The 18,537-nt window shown below is 42.5% G+C and overlaps 1 protein-coding gene across 2 annotated transcripts in view; it reads right to left on the bottom strand.

Moving 5' to 3' along the window:
• BAG4 (BAG cochaperone 4) overlaps window positions 1-18,537 on the bottom strand; it is a 37,319-nt gene that overhangs the window by 11,130 nt on the left and 7,652 nt on the right. Inside the window, exon 2 of one of the 2 annotated variants that reach the window (XM_005563100.4) lies at window positions 8,656-8,763. The exons of the other annotated variant lie outside the window; for it this stretch is intronic. Within the exon in view, the coding sequence (XP_005563157.2) occupies window positions 8,656-8,763 (108 nt within the window). The remainder of the gene's footprint in view (window positions 1-8,655; window positions 8,764-18,537) is intronic. 2 annotated transcript variants of the gene reach the window in all.

Raw genomic sequence — 18,537 nt, 5'->3', positions numbered from 1 at the left:
GCATGCCTGTAATCCCAGCTACTCCAGAGGCTGAGGCAGGAGAATGGCTTAAACCCGGGAGGCACAGGTTGCTGTGCCATTGCACTCCAGCCTGGGCAACAAGAGTGAAACTCCGTCTCAAAAAAAAAAATAAATAAAAGAAAAAAATAAAAAGAAAATCTCAGCTGCCTTTTTTGCATAGGTTGAAAAGCTGATCCTAAAATTCATATGAAAATGTAAGTTACTCAGAATAGCCAAAACCGTATGGAAGAAGAAAAAGATAAAAGATAAGAGTCCATCTCTTTGGAGAGACTCACACTTACTGATTTCAAATTTTACTTCAGAGTCACAGTAATCAAAACAGTTTGGTATTGGCTTAAGGACAGACATATAGATTAATGGGGCAGAATTGAGACTCTGGAAATAAACCCTTACATGTATGATTTTTAAGAAGGGTACCAAGGCTGGGCACGGTGGCTCATGCCTGTAATTCCAGCACTTTGGGAGGCCAAGGCAGGTGGATCACTAGAGGTCAGGCAATCCAGATCAGCCTGTGCAACATGATAAAACCCCATCTCTACTAACAATACAAAAAAAATTAGCCCGGCATGGTGGCAGGTGCCTATAATCCTAGCCACTTGGGAGGCTGAGGCAAGAATCACTTGAACCTGAGAGGCAGAGGTTTCAGTGAGCGGAGATGCGCCACTACACTCCACCTTGGGTGGCAGAGCAAGACTCTGTCTCAAAAATAAAAATAAAAAAGGGTACCAAGATAATTCAGTGGAGAAAGCATAGTCTTTCAACAGATGATACTGAGACACAACTATCCACACGTAAAGCAGTGAACTTGGGCCTTATTTTGCACCATATTGCAAAAGTTAACTCAAAATGAATCATAGACTAAATGTGAGAGCTAAAACTATAAAAAATTTTAAGAAGAAAGAGGGCCGGGCGCTGGGCCTGTAATGCCAGCACTTTGGGAGGCTGAGGCAGGTGGATCACGAGGTCAGGAGATCGAGACCATCCTCGCTAACATGGTGAAACCCTGTACTAAATATACAAAAAATTAGCCGCGCATGGTGGTGGGCGCCTGTAGTCCCAGCTACCCAGGAGGCTGAGGCAGGAGAATCACTTTAACCTGGGAGGTGGAGCTTGCAGTGAGCTGAGATTGTGCCACTGCACTCCAGCCTGGGTGACAGAGCGAGACACCACCTCAAAAAAAAAAGAAAGAAAAAAATCACAGGAGTAAATCTTTATGATCTTTGGTTAAAGTCTTCTTAGATAAGGCATCAAAAGCAGGAGCAACAAAAGAAAAAATAGAAAAATTGCACTTCATCAAAATTAAAAGCTTTTGTGCTTCAAAGGACACCATCAAGAGTGTGAAAAGCCAACCCAAAGAATGGAAGAAACTATTTGCAAATCATATACAGTCATGCACTGCAATGCATACATAACAGTGGTCCCATAGGATTATAATGGAGCCAAATAACTGTATTGCCTAGTAACAGTGTAGCTGTCATATGTGATAGCACAATGCATTACTCACCTGTTTATGGTGATGCTGGTGTAAACAAACTTGCTATGTGCCAGTTGTATATAAGTATAACACATACAATTATATGTAATACATAATACTTGACGATGATAATTGACTGTTACTGGTTTATGTATTTACTACATACTACACTTGTTACCATTTTCTTAGCGTGTACTCCTTCTATTTGTATATTTTTTAAAGGTTAACGTAAAACAGCCAGAAGGAGGTCCTTCGGGAGGTATTCCAGAACCAGGCATTATCATAAGAGATGACAGTTCCCATTCGTCTTACTGCCCCAAGATGAGGAGGTGAAAGAGAGTGATACTGATGATCCTGACCCTAGGTTGCCCTATGCTAATGTATGTTTGTGTCTTCCTTTTTAACAAAAATAGTTGTAAAAAAACAAAAACAGGCCGGGCGCGGTGGCTCAAACCTGTAATCCCAGCACTTTGGGAGGCCGAGACGGGCGGATCACGAGGTCAGGAGATCGAGACCATCCTGGCTAACACGGTGAAACCCCGTCTCTACCAAAAACTACAAAAAACTAGCCGGGCGAAGTGGCGGGCGCCTGTAGTCCCAGCTACTTGGGAGGCTGAGGCAGGAGAATGGTGTGAACCCGGGAGGCGGAGCTTGCAGTGAGCTGAGATCCGGCCACTGCACTCCAGCCCGGGCGACAGAGCATGACTCCGTCTCAAAAAAAAAAAAAACAAAAAAAACAAAAAACAAAAACAGCCAGGTGTGGTGGCTTATGCCTTTAATCCCAGCACTTTGGGAGGCCAAGGAGGGCAGATCACGAGGTCAGGAAATTGAGACCATCCTGGCTAACGTGGTGAAACCCCATCTCTACTGAAAAATACCAAAAATTAGCCAGGTGTGGTGGCATGCGCCTGTAGTCCCAGCTACTCGGGAGGCTGAGGCAGGAGAATTGCTTGAACCTGGGAGGCGGAGGTTGCAGTAAGCCAAGATCACGCCACTGAACTGCAGCCTGGGCGACAGAGTGAGACTCTGTCTCGAAAACAAACACAAAAACAAAAACAAAAAAAAACTTAAAAACAGGAAAAAGCTTAATAGAATAAGGATATAAAGAAAGAAAACTTTTTTTTTTTTTTTTGAGACGTCTGTCACCCAGGTTGGAGTGCAGCGGCGTAATCTCAGCTCATTGCAAGCTCTGCCTCCCGGGTTCAGGCCATTCTCCTGCCACAGCCTCCTGAGTAGCTGGGACTACAGGCGCCTGCCACCTTGCCCGGCTAATTTTTTGTATTTTTAGCAGAGATGGGATTTCACTGTATTAGCCAGTATGGTCTCGATCTCCTGACCTCGTGATCTGCCCACCTTGGCCTCCCAAAGAGCTGGGATTACAGGCGTGAGCTACCACGCTCGGCCCCAAGGAAACATTTTTGTACTACTGTACAGTATGTTTGTATTTTAAGCTAAGTATTACTATAAAAGAGTCAAAGCTTTTTAAAATTTAAAAGTTTATAAGGCCCGGTGCAGTGGCTCACTCAGGTCTGTAATCCTGGCACTTTGGGGGGCTGAGGCAGACAGATCACCTGAGGTCAGGAGTTCGAGACCAGCCTGGCCAACATGAGGAAACCCTGCCTCTACTAAAAATACAAAAATTAGCCAGGTGTGGTGGCACACGCCTGTAGTCCCAGCTACTAGGGAGGCTGAGGTGGGAGGATCACTTGAACCCAGGCGGTGGAGGTTGCAGTGAGCCAAGATCATGCCACTGCACTCCAGTCTGGGGGACAGAGTGAGACCCTGTCTCAAAAAAATAACCTAAAATAAAATAAAGTTTATAAAGTAAAATGTTAACAGTATTTATTGAAGAACGAAAAGTATTATCATACAAATTTATGGTAAATTAAGGGTACAATGTTTAAAAAGCCTACAATAGTGTACAGTAATATCCTAGACCTTCACATTAACTCACCACTCACTCACTGACTCACCCAGAACAACTTCCAGTCCTGCAAGTTCCATTCATGACAAGTGCCCTGTACAGGTGTAATATTTTGTTATCTTTTATCTGTATTTTTACTGTATCTTTTCTATGGTTAGATGTGTTTAGATACACCAATACTTACCATGGTGCTACAGTTGCTTATAGTATTCAGTGCAGTAACATGCTGTACAGGTTTGTAGCCTAGAAGCCATAGGCTATACCATATAGCCTAGGTATATAGTAAGCTGTACCATCTAGGCTTGTGAAAGTACACTCTATGATGTTTGCACAATGACAAAATCACCTCTTGATGCATTTCTCAGAAAATATCCCCATTATTAAGCAATGCATGACTATATTTGATAAGAAACCTGTATCTAGAATATATAAAGAATGCTGAAAACTCAACAATAAAAAGACAACCCAATTTTAAAATGGTCAAAGAATCTTTTTTTTTTTGAGACAGAGTCTTGCTCTGTCACCTAGACTGGAGTGCAACGGCGTGATCTCATCTTGGCTCACTGTAACCTCTGCCTCCTGGGTTCAAGCAATGCTCCTGCCTCAGCCTCCCAAGTAGCTGGGATTACAAGTACCTGCCACCATGCCCAGCTAATTTTTTGTATTTTTATTAGTGAAGGGGTTTCACCATGTTGCCCAGGCTAGTCTCAAACTCCAGACCTCAAGTGATCTGCCCACCTTAGCCTCCCAAAGTGCTGGGATTACAGGTGTGAGCCACCACACCAGGCCCAAAGAATCTGAATAGACATTTCTCCAAATAAGATATACAAATGGCTAAAAAGCACATGAAAAAATGCTCAAATCATTAATCATCAGAAAACTGCAAATCAAAACAATGAAATACCACTTTGCACCCACTAAGATGGCTATAATTTTTTTTTTGAGACGGAGTCTTGCTCTGTCGCCCAGTCTGCAGTGCAGTGGCACAATCTCAACTCACTGCAAGCTCCACCTCCTGGGTTCATGCCATTCTCCTGCCTCAGCCTCCCAACTAGCTGGAACTACAGGTGCCCGCCACCACGCCCAGCTAATTTTTTGTATTTTTAGTAGAGACGGGGTTTCACCGTGTTAGCCAAGATGTTCTCGATCTCCTGACCTCGTGATCTGCCCACCTCGGCCTCCCAAAGTGCTGGGATTACAGGCGTGAGCCACCATGCCCAGCCTATAATAATTCTTTTTAAAAGAAAATAAGTATTGGTAAGGATGTGGAGAAATCAGAGCCCTCATACATTGCTGATGGTAATATAAAATGGTGTAATCCCTTTGGAAAACCATTTGCCAGTTCCTCAAATTGATAAATATAGGGTTACTCTATGACCAAGCAATTTCATTTCTAGGTATAGACCCAAGATAACTAAAAACATATTTCCACATAAAAACTTGTACATGAAGGCTGTAGCAGCATCATTTATAATAGACAAAAAGAAAAACAACCCAAATATCTATCAGTTGATGAAATTTGGTATATCCTGACAACATGAAGAAGGCTGAAAACATTACATAGTGACAGAAGCCAGAAACAAAAGGCCACATACTGTATGATTCCATACAAAATGTCTGGTTAGAAAAATCCTGAGAGATAAAAAGTAGATTACAGGTTGCCACAAGCTGAGGGGAGGGAGTAATGACATTTTAAGTGCAGGGTTTCTATTCGGGGTGATGACAGTGTTCCAGAATTAGACAGTGATAATGGGTAAACTTTGTGAATATACTAAAAACCAACTGCATTGTACACTTTGAAGGGTGGATTTTATAGTATGTGGCCAAACCACAACTATGTAACATTCAGCAATCACAATGTCTACTTCTCAATTTCAGTCACAGGGATGAGGCTGACACAAGTAAAATGAAAGTTTGTGGTAAGTACTAACATGATCTTTATTTTACATTCCATTATCTCTGATCAGCCTCATCCTGAAGTTCATATATACATGATCATTATAGGCTAGGCACACAGGCTCACACCTATAATCCCAGTGCTTTGAGAGGCCAATTTGAGAGGGTAGCTTGAGGCTAGGGGTTTGAAACCAGCCTAGGTAACACAGAAAGACCCTGTCTCTACAAAAAAACAAATGAATTAAAAAGACATGGTGAGGCCGGGCGTGGTGGCTCAAGCCTGTAATCCTAGCACTTTGGGAGGCCGAGACAGGTGGATCACGAGGTCAGGAGATCGAGACCATCCTGGCGAACACCGTGAAACCCCGTCTCTACTAAAAAAATACAAAAAACTAGCCGGGCGAGGTGGCGGGCGCCTGTAGTCCCAGTTACTCGGGAGGCTGAGGCAGGAGAATGGCGTAAACCTGGGAGGCGGAGCTTGCAGTGAGCTGAGATCCGGCCACTGCACTCCAGCCCGGGCTACAGAGCGAGACTCCGTCTCAAAAAAAAAAAAAAAAAAAGACATGGTGATGTGCACCTGTAGTCCCAGCTACTCAGGAGGCTAAAGTGGGAAGATCACTTGAGGCCAGGAAGTCGGGGATGGTCCAGCCTGGGATACAAAGCAAGACCCTGTCTCAAAAAAAAACAAACAAAAGCCGGGTGCGGTGGCTCACGCCTGTAATCCCAACACTTTTGGAAGGTTGAGATGGGCGTATCTGAGGTCAGGAGATCAAGACCATCCTGGCTAACACGGTGAAACCCCGTCTCTACTGAAATTACAAAAAATTAGCTGCGCATGGTGGGGGGCGCCTGTTGTCCCAGCTACTAGGGAGGCTGAGGCCACAGAATAGCGTGAACCCGGGAGGCAGAACTTGCAGTGAGCCGAGATCGCACCACTGCACTCTAGCATGGGCGACAGAGTGAGACTCTGTCTCAGGGAAAAAAAAAAAAAACAGAAATATAGCTAGATTAAAAAAATTATGGAAATATGCAAATATGACAATTACTCCTTTGTCAGTACAAACATTTTGAAAAGTAATTTGGCTGTATCTAATAAAAATGTACACACCTGACTGGGTGTGGTGGCTCATGCCTATAATCCAGCACTTTGGGAGGCCATGGCGGGCGGACCATGAAGTCAGGAGTTGGAGACCAGCCTGGCTAACATGGTGAAACCCCATCTCTACTAAAAATACAAAAATTAGCTGGGCATGGTGGTGGGCACCTGTAATCCCAGCTACTCGGGAGGCTGAGGCAGGAGAATCGTTTGAACCTGAGAGGCAGAGGTTGCAGTGAGCCGAGATCACGCCATTGCACTCCAGCCTGGGCGACAAGGCGAGACTCCATCTCAAAAAAAAAAAAGAAAAAGAAATGTACATACCTACAGCCGACAATTCCATACCCCAGGGAAATTCTTATCTCATATTTATTTATTTATTTTATTTATTTTTTTTTTTGAGACGGAGTCTTGCTCTGTCACCCAGGCTGGAGTGCAGTGGCCAGATCTTGGCTCACTGCAAGCTCCGCCTCCCAGGTTCACGCCATTCTCCTGCCTCAGCCTCCCGAGTCTGGGACTACAGGCGCCCGCCACCTCGCCCGGCTAGTTTTTTGTATTTTTTAGTAGAGACAGGGTTTCACCATATTAGCCAGGATGATCTCGGTCTCCTGACCTCGTGATTCGCCCATCTCGGCCTCCCAAAGTGCTGGGATTACAGGCTTGAGCCACCGCGCCCGGCCTTATCTCATATTTATATAACAGAAAGATGAAAACCAACGATGAGCAAAAGAAGCAAGCTGCAGCAGAGTGTTTGTTAGTATGAAATCACACATATCAAGTTTAAAAACATGTAAAATAAAAGTATATAAAGTTTATGGATACGTAGGCAAGTGGTAAAGGCATAAAAACACAAATGGAATAATAAATACAACTTCAGGCCGAGCATGATAGCTCACGCTTGTAAACCCAGCACTTTGGGAGGCCAAGGTGGGTGGATCACTTGAGGTCAGGAGTTCGAGACCAGCCTGGCCAACATTGCGAAACCCTATCTCTACTAAAAATCCAAAAACTGGCTGGGCGCAGTGGCTCACGCCTATGATCCCAGCACTTTGAAAGGCCGAGGCAGGCAGATCACAAGGTCAAGATATCAAGACCATACTGACCAACATGGTGAAACCCCATCTCTACTAAAAATACAAAAATTAGCTGGGCGTAGTGGTATGTGCCTGTAGTCCCAGCTGCTCGGGAGGCTGAGGCAGGAGAATCACTTGAACCCAGGAGGCAGAGGTTGCAGTGAGCCAAGATCATGCCACTGCACTCCAGCCTGGCGACAGAGCAAGACTCCATCTCAAAAAAGAAATCAAAAAATTAGCTGGGTGTGGTGGTGCGTGCCTGTAGTCCCAGCTACTCAGGAGGCTGAGGCAGGAGAATCGCTTGAACCTGTGAGGAGGAGGGTGCAGTGAGCTGAGATCACACCACTGCACTCCAGCCTGGGCGACAGAAAATGACCGTTTCAAATAAATAAAAAAATAAAATTTCAGTAAATGAAAATAAGTGTCATTGGGTTTCAATTAGTATTTGGTTTACTTCTTTCTTAAAAATCTGAAACAAATGTGGCGAACAGAAACTGACAAATTAGAATGCTAGATTTTTGGGTTTTTTTGTGTTTGTTTTTTGCTTTGAGACAGAGTCTTACTCTGTCGCCCAGGCTGGAGTGTAATGGTGTGATCTCAGCTCACTGCAACCTCTGCCTCCTGGGTTCAGGCGATTCTCCTGCCTCAGCCTCCCAAGTAGCTGGGAGTACAGGCGCCCACCACCACACCCAGCTAATTTTTGTATTTTTAGCAGAGACGGAATTTTACCATGTTGGCTAGGCTGGTCTTGAACTACTGACCTCAGGTGATCTGCCCGCCTCGGTCTCCCAAAGTGCTGGGATTACAGCTGTGAGCCACTGCACCCGACCCTGCATGCTAGATTTAAAATGTACATATTTTCTGTACTTTTTGTAAGCTTAAAATATTTTAAATTAAATGTCTGTAATAAGTCAAATTTTCAAAAATAAGTACATTTTATGTTTGCTGATTCTGGGTCCTGAAAAATAATTTATTATGCCTCAAGCTATAGGTATATTTGCCTAGATACATCCTTATCTCTGAGCTAAAAACATTAAAATGAGATTGATGGAGCCCATTAAAGCAAAGAAAAAAAACAAACACTCATCACTGCTCTGAAATCTGCACAGGTTTTGAAAATAAATCTATTCATTAAGAAAAAGTTCAGAAAGTCTCTGTTTTTAAACCATACCTGGCCTTGCAATTCTGGTCTTACAGGATATGTACTTGGGTAAGGAGCCCTAGATCTTGCAGAAGAATTCCAATAGTTAGAATTGTAGCTAGGATATGGTGGCTGCTCCTAAGAAAAAAAGAAAAATAAATTCACTCTTAATAACATTCATACATCATTTTAAGATAGATTGATAGAGGCAGGTTATAAGGATTTAAAAAAAAAAAGCAACAGACAAAAAAAAGCAATAAGCTGGGCACAGTGGCACACGCTTCTTGTCCTGCTACTGCGGAGGCTGAGGTGGGTGGATCACTTGGCCTCAGGTGATTGAGTCTAGTCTGGTCAACAGAGACCCCGTCTCTTAAAAACAAAAAATAAAAGAAAAAAGGCAATAGGACCCCACTATAAAACTACTCATTATTCAGTACATGGTAAATCAAATGCTCTGGGACAAAACAATTATTAGTAAAAAGCTGTTCTTATCTGTTTCGCTAATGACACCACACCAAATGCTATATAAAGGAATTCTACTACATCAAGATGATTAGCAAAATCAGAGACATTAGATCACCTCTATCCTTCTCCAATAACTAACCCTCATGACTACTAATTTAATTAGTGCAACAAAATGGTTCTTTGCTGTTGTTATATTTACCAATAACTTTGGAACACAAAGACATTACTACTAGAGTTTAGCTCAAGCACATACATCTTCAATCTCCAACTTCTTTGCCTTGACACACCCTAGTTTTTTCATATTCTACTCTCTGCTATGGCTAAGCTTTCTGCTGGCAACCTCAGTGTCAGGTTTTGATGCAGAACATTTACCAATCCAGAGAGAAAATCTAGTTATAACAATAATTTCATCAGCCTTTCTCTCCAACTCAGAAAGTTAATGCAATGATTTGCAAAAAGTCAATAAACTTTGATAAAAGACTAAACAGACTCAAAACTTCTCAGAGCACTTATTATCTGATTTATTACATACATTATCCTATGAGTTATTTTGCTTTCAACTGTATAGATTTAGGTTTTGTTTATTTTTTAAATTTTTTTTTTTATTTTTGGAGACAGAGTTTCATTCTTGTTGCCCAGGCTGGAGTGCAATGGCACGATCTCGGCTCACTGCAACCTCCGCCTCCCAGGTAGGTTCAAGCAATTCTCCTGCCTCAGCCTCCCGAGTAGCTGGGATTTCAGGTGCCTGCCACCAAGCCCAGATAATTTTTTGTACTTTTAGTAGAGACGGGGTTTCACTATGTTGGCCAGGCTGGTCTTGAACTCCTGACCTCAGAAGATCCACCCACTTAGGCCTCCCAAAGTGTTGGAATTACAGGCGTGAGCCACTGTGCCCGGCCCAAGTATCGTTTTAAGCTTGAACAGGACCTTCGACATTTTATCTAAAACTTTGAATATGATTTCACAAAGAAATTCATTGGCAGCTGAAATAACTGAGAGATTATCACTATTAGCTTAACTGCTCTACTTATCAGTTTCATAATACTTTGTTTTCAGTAATACTTTGAACTTTTTTCAGTAATCATAATTATCAACACTGTTGGTACTGTTATCTTGGTACTGTTATGCGGGTATTATAGTTGCAAATGAATACTTATATTAGTATTACTGGGAATCAGTATTTTCATAATGGGACACAGGAGACACAGATGTAAGAATAATGAAACTTAAAACCTTATAATCCTTAATTTGAATTGTAAATATCAGTATGAATTCAAACTGTATTTTATCTTCTTAAAAAACCACCAACTTGGCCAGGCGCAGTGGCTCACGCCTATAATCCCACCACTTTGGGAGGCCTGATGCGGGTGGATCACCTGAGGTCAGGAGTTTGAGACCAGCCTGGCCAACATGGTGAAACCCCATCTCTACTAAAAATATAAAAATTAGCTGGATGTGGTGGCAGGTGTCTATAATCTCAGCTACTCAGGAGGCTGAGGCATGAGAATCACTTGAACCCAGGAGGCAGAAGTACAGTGAGCCAAGATCATACCACTGCACTCCAGCCTGGGCCACAGAGTGGAGACTCCGTCTCAAAAAAAAAAACTCACCAACTCAGGCTACGCGCAGTGGCTCAATCTGTAATCCCAGCACTTTAGGTAGCTGAGGCAAGAGGACTGCTTGAGGCCAGAGACCAGGAGTTCAAGACCAGACTGGAAAATAATGAGACTCAGTCTCTACTCAAAAAAATAAATAAATAAATAAATAAATAAATGTCAGGTGGGCATGATGATGGGTGCCTATAGTGCCAGCTACTCAGGAAGCTGAGAGGTGAAAGGCAGAGGCAAAGTCCAGGAATTCAAGGTTATGGTGAGCTATGATCTATGACTGTGCTATTACACTCCAGCCTGGGCAACAGAGTAAGACCCCATCTTTAAAAAGAAAAAACCAACCAACTTGACAACCACACACAGAATATAATTCAAATAATCCTTGAACAGTTTTCTGAATGGACATCCTTAGTGGTACATATTCTAAAGGCAAAAGAAATTTAAAAATATCTTAAACTCTTCAAATAATGTTACTAGTAGTGATATTACTATCTAAATTTTTAAACTTTCTTGTGTGTATTGTAGAATAGAATAAATACATACAGTAATGTTATTGGGAACTGATACTGTCACAAGGACAAGGAAAGATAAAATATGGAATGGGGCAAGATGAGGAAAAACTGGGGGATAGTGAATGTGGTTGTGTCAATACAAACTCACATAAGAAAAAAACATAATTTGGCTGGGCGCGGCGGCTCACGCTTGTAATCCCAGCACTTTGGGAGGCCAAGGCAGGCGGATCACGAGGTCAGGAGATCGAGACCATCCTGGCTAACACGGTGAAACCCCATCTCTACTAAAAATACAAAAAATTAGCCGGGCGTGGTGGCGGGCGCCTGTAGTCCCAGCTACTCGGGAGGCTGAGGCAGGAGAATGGCGTGAACCTGGGAGGTGGAGCTTGCAGTGAGCCTAGATCGCACCACTGCACTCCAGCCTGGGGAACAGAGGCAGACTCCGTCTCAAAAAAACAAAACAAACAAAAAAGGTAATTTAACCTTTTATGCAAAACAAACAAATATGGGTGAAAGTGACAGTGTGCCAGTCCACACAAAGGATTTAGGAGTCACTGCAAATTCCAGCAACCCTCTTGTGTTCCCATGCCCTCTACAAGACCTACATTATCTTATGGGAGCTGTGTTTTCAACTGAAGTCCCAGGATGAGAAGACACACAGGTAGACCTAAACTGAACCTGGGGCCTAGAGCAGAACCACTAGAGTGGACTCACAGACCCTGAGCAAGAAATAAATGTTTATCATTATAAGCTACTAAAACCCTGGAATTGTTTCAGCATAGGAAAAGTCAATCAATGCAATAATTATCAAGTTGGTAACATAACCATAGAGAAAAAAGAATTACTTCAAACGACTTTTAGCTCACATTATATTTTAACTGTATGTCCTCAGTGGAATTTATTCTCTAAGGATAAGCTGAACTGCAAAGAAACCTAAACTGCATCCATTAGTTGTTACTCATAAAACTGGTATTCTTATTTTCAAGTTTTACTCACTACCATCGAATTCACCTATTTAAAGTATATAATTCAGGCCTGGCATGGTGGCTCACGCCTGTAATCCAAACACTTTGGGAGGCTGAGGTGGGTGGGCCACTTGAGGTCAGGAGTTCAAGACCAGCCTGGACCACATGGTGAAACCTCATCTCTAGTAAAATATAAAAATTAGCTGGGTGTGGTAGCAGGCACCTGTAATCCCAGCTACTCAGGAGGCTGAGGCACGAGAATTGCTTGAACCCGGGAGGCAGAGGTTGTAGTGAACTGAGATTGCACCACTGCACTCCAGCCTGGGCGACAGGGGCGAGACTCCATCTCAAAAAAAAAAAAAAAAAAAAAAAAATTAGCCAGGCATGGTGGCACACACCTGTAGTCCTAGCTACTTGGGAGGCTGAGGCAGGAAAATTGCTTGAACCCGAGAGGCAGAGGTTGCAGTGAGCCAAGATCATGCCGCTGCACTCCAGCCTGGGTGACACAGCAAGGCTCCCTCTCAAAAATAAATAAATAAATAAATAAAAAGTAAACAAAGTCTATTTGGTCTGATATTAATGTAGCCACTCCGGCTTTCTCATAGTTGCCATTTGCATATTTCTTTTATATATATATGTATACATGTATATATATGTATGTGTGTGTGTATATATGTAATTTTTAATTGACACATAAAAGTAGTATATATTTTTGGGATACATGTGACATTTTGATACATGTATGTAAAGTGTAATGATCAAAACAGGGTAACTGGGATATCTGACACTCAAATATTTATCTTTTCTTTATTGCATTATATTTATTTTTCCATCCATTTACTTTCAAACTACTTGTATCTTTAAACCTTAAGTGTGCCACCTTTAGACACCATATAATTGGATCTTGTTTTTTTTAAATCCAGTCTGTCTTTTGACTAGATTGTTGAATCCATGCACATTTAATATTATTGATATAGCTGGATTTACACGTTTTATTTTTACTTTTTGTTTTTTATACATCTCATGTGTTTTTGTCCTTTATTCCACCTTTACTGCTTTCTTTTGCATTAAGTGAATATTTTGAAATGTAGCATTATAATTTAATGATTATCCATTTTTATACTTTTTTTTCTTTAGAGGTTACTTTTGCATTAAGTGAATATTTTGAAATGTAGCATTATAATTTAATGATTATACATTTTTATACATTTTTTTTCTTTAGAGGTTACTCTTGGGCTAACAATATACTTCTTTTTTTTTTTTTTTTGAGACAGAGTCTTGCTCTGTCACCCAGGCTGGAGTGCAGTGGCACAATCTCGGCTCACTGTAAGCTCCACCTCCTGGGTTCATGCCATTCTCTCAGCCTCCCGAGTAGCTGGGACTACAGGCGCCCGCCACCACGCCCGGCTAATTTTTTTTTTCTATATTTTTTGTAGAGACTGGGTTTCACCATGTTAGCCAGGATAGTCTTGATCTCCTGACCTCGTCATCTGCCCGCCTTGGCCTCCCAAAGTGCTGAGATTACGTGAGCCACCGCACCCAGCGGGCTAACAATATATTTCTCATCAGAATCAGCTTCTGATTTATACTAACTTAATTCCAGTGAGATACAGGAATGTTATTCCTATATAAGTCTGTTCCTTTTCCCCTTTTTTGTGATTTTATTGTTATCCACATTATGTCTACAAATGTTACAAACTCAACATTACATTGTTATACTTATTACTTTATTTAATGTCTTTTAAAGAATCTGAGAGAAGAAAAGAGCATATTTGTATCTTTTGTTATATTAACCTTGTAATTAATCATTTCTGATATGTTGGTGTGTTCAATGGTGTCTGACATTTCTCCAACACATCAGTCTTTTTTTCTCCTTCAAATTGTATAATCTGTATTGATCTATCTTCAAATTCATGAATCTTTCTTCTGTCAGTTATAGCCTATTGAACTCCCCTAATTTTTCATTTTAGTTATTGTACTTTTCAACTCCAGGATTTCTATTTGGTCCTTTTTTGATATATAATTGCTATCTCTTTAATGATATTCCCTATTTGACGTGACATTATCACACACCTTTGCTTCTTTAATCATAGTTTTTCAGTTATTTGAACATATATAATGGCTACTTTGAAGTCTTTGTCTATTAAATGTGACATCTGGTCACTTTCACAATCGGTTTCTGTTACCTGCTTTTTTTCCAGTGTATGGGTCATACTTTCCTGTTTCTTTCCATAGCTCATAATTTTTTGTTGGAAACTAGACATTATAGCAACTCTGAGTACTACTGTTCCCACCTTTTCCACCTCAGGCTTGTTATTGTCATTTGCTCATTTGTTTAGTAACTAGCTGGATTATTTTTGTAAAGTCTGTTTGCCCTCAAACTTCAAGTATGAAGTATGTGATATTGCTCATTAGAAGGCACAGCCTTGGGGATGCCCACAGTCACCCTGGATGACAAAGGTTTTTGCAAGACTTTCCTTGAGTGTATCTTTCCTTGACCATATCTAGTTGTTAAAGCTTCACTAATTTCCAGCTGATTGCTCTACTGGTTTTAATAACACCCTGGGGCATAAATTGCTCCACAGACTGAGTAGATCAAATTTGGGTCCCTCTAAAGGCACAGTTAGTTCCCAAGGTCAGTGCTTGAGAGTTGTTCTGATACCAAAGGACTCCTCCTAGCTTCTTCTTTTCCTGGTTCTCTCCAGCAAACTAGCTGGCCTACAGTTTATCCTACATCTCCAGTGAATTTAACCAGTCTCTTTCCTATTGCTTTGCACAACCACCTCCGCAGTTTTTTTGAGTTTCTCCATACTCTTGAGCTTCTCCATACTTTGTTCCTTTAGGAAAAGATTAAGAGCTACCTGTTTTACAGCCTATTTCTGCTTCCAGATAAAACATCTGAGCCACTCTCTACAGCTATAGTGGGGACAATGGTGTGTTTATCTGAATGGCATCCCTGCTTTACGAAGTGGAGTACCCAGTGGAAGTGAGGCTGTAGACTTAGGTCTTCTCGGCTTGAAAAGCAAGGGTAAAGATGATCAGAGCCCCAGTATTTTCAGCAGTGCCTTGCCCAAGGTCAAGTCTCCATCCTAAGAGTAGGGACTGGGTGAAAGAAAGGAACCACCGCCAGTCAGCCACAATTACCTAGAATTTTGCCTCAATGACAGGCACTTGGGGCAAAATGAGAAATGTTGGTATGCTATTCCTCCTCCTAGGATGAAAACCTTCTGACTGAGGCAATGGGGTAGAATACATGAAGCTGGAGCCCTGTGTTCTTGGCTACACTCTCTAGAGTGAAGTTTCTATCTCACTAGCTGCAAAAAATGAGGGATGGAGAAGGTTTTAGTTCAGATATCACAGACCCAATGTTCTTCATGTTTCTTCATGGCCAGGCGCGGTGGCTCACGCCTATAATCCCAGCACTCTGGGAGGTCAAGGCAGGTGGACCACGAAGTCAGGAGTTCAACACCAACCTGACCAACATGGTGAAACCCTGTCTCTACTAAAAATACAAAAATTAGCTGGGCATGGTGACACACACCTGTAACCCCAGCTACTCAGGAGGCTGAGGCAAGAGAATCACTTGAATCCGGGAGGTGGAGGTTGCAGTGAGCCGAGATCACCGAGATCGCCAAGACGGCACCACTGCACTCCAGCCTGGGCGACAGAGCAAGACTCTGTCTAAAAATAAAAATTTTAAAAAAAGTGTTTCTTCATTTGCTCTATTCCCTAGGACCATTTCTAGAAACTGTAATTTGTTGTTTTTTAAAATTAATGTTCACCAGTTTCACTGGGAACTAGGTCCACAGAATTCTTCATGCTGTCATGCCAGAACTGGAACCTGGCATTATTTTGAACTTATTTTACACATTATTGTTAGATTGTGCAAATATTTGTAATTATTTTAAGTTAGGAATCAAGACTTTTTCATATAAAATACACAAAAAAGTTAAAATTCCTATAATGTTAAATTTGAATTAATGTAAGTATGAACTCATTTATTTTTCTATTTTCAAATACTTATTTTATAATTCTGCCCTTTGGAAAGGTCTAGACACAATGACAACACAATAATAATTACTATATAAGCCAGGCACCCAACTGTAATTTCTGTACCAAGTATTAAGGTATTGGCCCTTGCCCCTCAGGTCCAAACACAGCACTCTTTTTCTTTTTTTTTTTTTTTTTGAGACGGAGTCTCGCTCTGTCTCCCAGGCTGGAGTGCAGTGGCCGGATCTCAGCTCACTGCAAGCTCCGCCTCCCGGGTTCACGCCATTCTCCGGCCTCAGCCTCCCGAGTAGCTGGGACTACAGGCGCCCACCACCTCACCCGGCTAGTTTTTTGTATTTCTTAATAGAGACGGGGTTTCACCATGTTAGCCAGGATGATCTCGATCTCCTGACCTCATGATCCACCCGTCTCGGCCTCCCAAAGTGCTGGGATTACAGGCTTGAGCCACCGCGCCCGGCCTCTTTTTCTTTTTTTGAGACAGAATCTTGTTCTTGTTGCCCAGGCTGGAGTGCAGTGGTGCTCTCGGCTCAATGCAATCTCCGCCTCCCAGGTTCAAGCCATTCTCCTGCCTCAGCCTCCCGAGTAGCTGGGATTACAGGCATGCACCACAACGCCCAGCTAATTTTTGTATTTTTAGTAGAGATAGGGTTTCACCATGTTGGCCAGGATGGTCTTGATCTCCTGACCTCGTGATCCACCCGCCTCGGCCTCCCAAAGTGCTAGGATTACAGGCGTGAGCCACTGCACCCAGCCGCAAGCATGGCATTCTACACTTGGCTCTGTGATGCAAGGCTGGAAGTCTACAAACATTTCTCCCTCCCCAGCTTGCTTGCTTTCTGGTTCTGCCAACACAGTATGCTAGGCTAGAGGAGGAGACAGTGGACTTGCTTCTTCCTGTCTGTTTGCTGTTTCTCTCAGTGTCAGCCCTGCAATGCTATTCAACCTGTATGCAGCAGTCAGTCAACAACACTCTTCAAGCTGAATGCCCTCAGAAGTACCTGCACCAGGTAGAAGGCGCCACCTCCTGGCTACTCTTCCAAGTTTCCAGGTTCTTTTTATATGTCATGTCATGTCATGTCCTTTCATTTCATTTATTTCATTTCATTTCATTTCATTTCATTTGAGACAGGGTCTCACTCTGTCACCCAGGCTGGAGTGCAGCGGCACAATCACAGCTCACCACACCCTCAACCTCCTGGGCTCAGGTGATCCTCCCACCTCAGCCTCCTGAGTAGCTAGGAATACAGAGGCCCACTACCACCTGGCTAATTTTTGTGTTTTTTTGTAGAGACAGGATTTTCCCATGTTGCCCAGGCTGGTCTTGAACTCCTGGGCTCAAGCACTCCACCTGCCTCAGTCTCCCAAAGGGCTAGGATTACAAGTGTAAGCCACTGCGCCCGGCCATTCTTCCAACTTTCCTGGTTCTAATCATCCCAACCTCTTCCCTTTATTCCCCAGCCCTAGGAATTGTAGCTGCTTCCTCCACTTACTATTTTCTGTTACTTCTGTGTTCTCTTTTTCCCTTTTGAGAACTCTAATAACCTATTTAGCTAATTTCCTAAATCAAATTCTAACTGGTGTGGTTTCTGTTTTCCTGCTCAGATCTTGACTTGACAGTTTCTAAATGTAATTCTCCACTTGGGAGAAAAATTCAACCAGGTTCTTAAGGAATGGCTGATTATGAGGCTTGGGACAAAATATATACAAAGCCTGAGACATCTTGTTGTACCAGAAATCAAGGGAGCTATCAAAAATCAATGGGTCATGCCAGCCATGGTGGCCCATGCCTGTAATCCCAGCACTTAGGGAGGCAGAGGCAGGAGTATAGCTTGAGCCCAGGAGTTTGAGACCTCCCTAGGCAATATAGCAAGACCCCGTTCTCCACAAAAAGAAAAAGAAAAAAAAATCAATGGGTTATGTCCAAAGGAATCAGAAGTCAAGAAAAAGGGACTCCCATTGACATAATATGGTATCATTTAAGCATCAAAAAGAACGACTGCTATCTGCTGCTAAGGTTTCCAGTACAGATGCAAGGAAAAGTGTCCTTGTGCTTTCCGTCTGTCTGATTGTGGCAGCTGAGATTAGATAGAAGAATACAGGGAAACTCTGGAATAACCTTGAAAACAGGGAAGAGTCTGTTTTACTCTGAAGAACCTAACTTTTGAGTCGGCGGGAGAAGTTTTGGGAAATAGCCCCTACCACCCTTACCTGGTTGACTACACTTGTGAAAGCTTAAAGGTGACCGGGCGCGGTGGCTCATGCCTTTAATCCCAGCACTTTGGGAGGCCAAGGCAGGTGGATCACGAGGTCAGGAGACTGAGACCATCCTGGCTCATACAGTGAAACCCC

The sequence above is a fragment of the Macaca fascicularis genome, chromosome 8 (genome assembly GCF_037993035.2).
Source record: "Macaca fascicularis isolate 582-1 chromosome 8, T2T-MFA8v1.1".
Lineage (NCBI taxonomy): Eukaryota > Metazoa > Chordata > Mammalia > Primates > Cercopithecidae > Macaca > Macaca fascicularis.
This window is presented reverse-complemented; position numbering and strand designations above follow the sequence as displayed.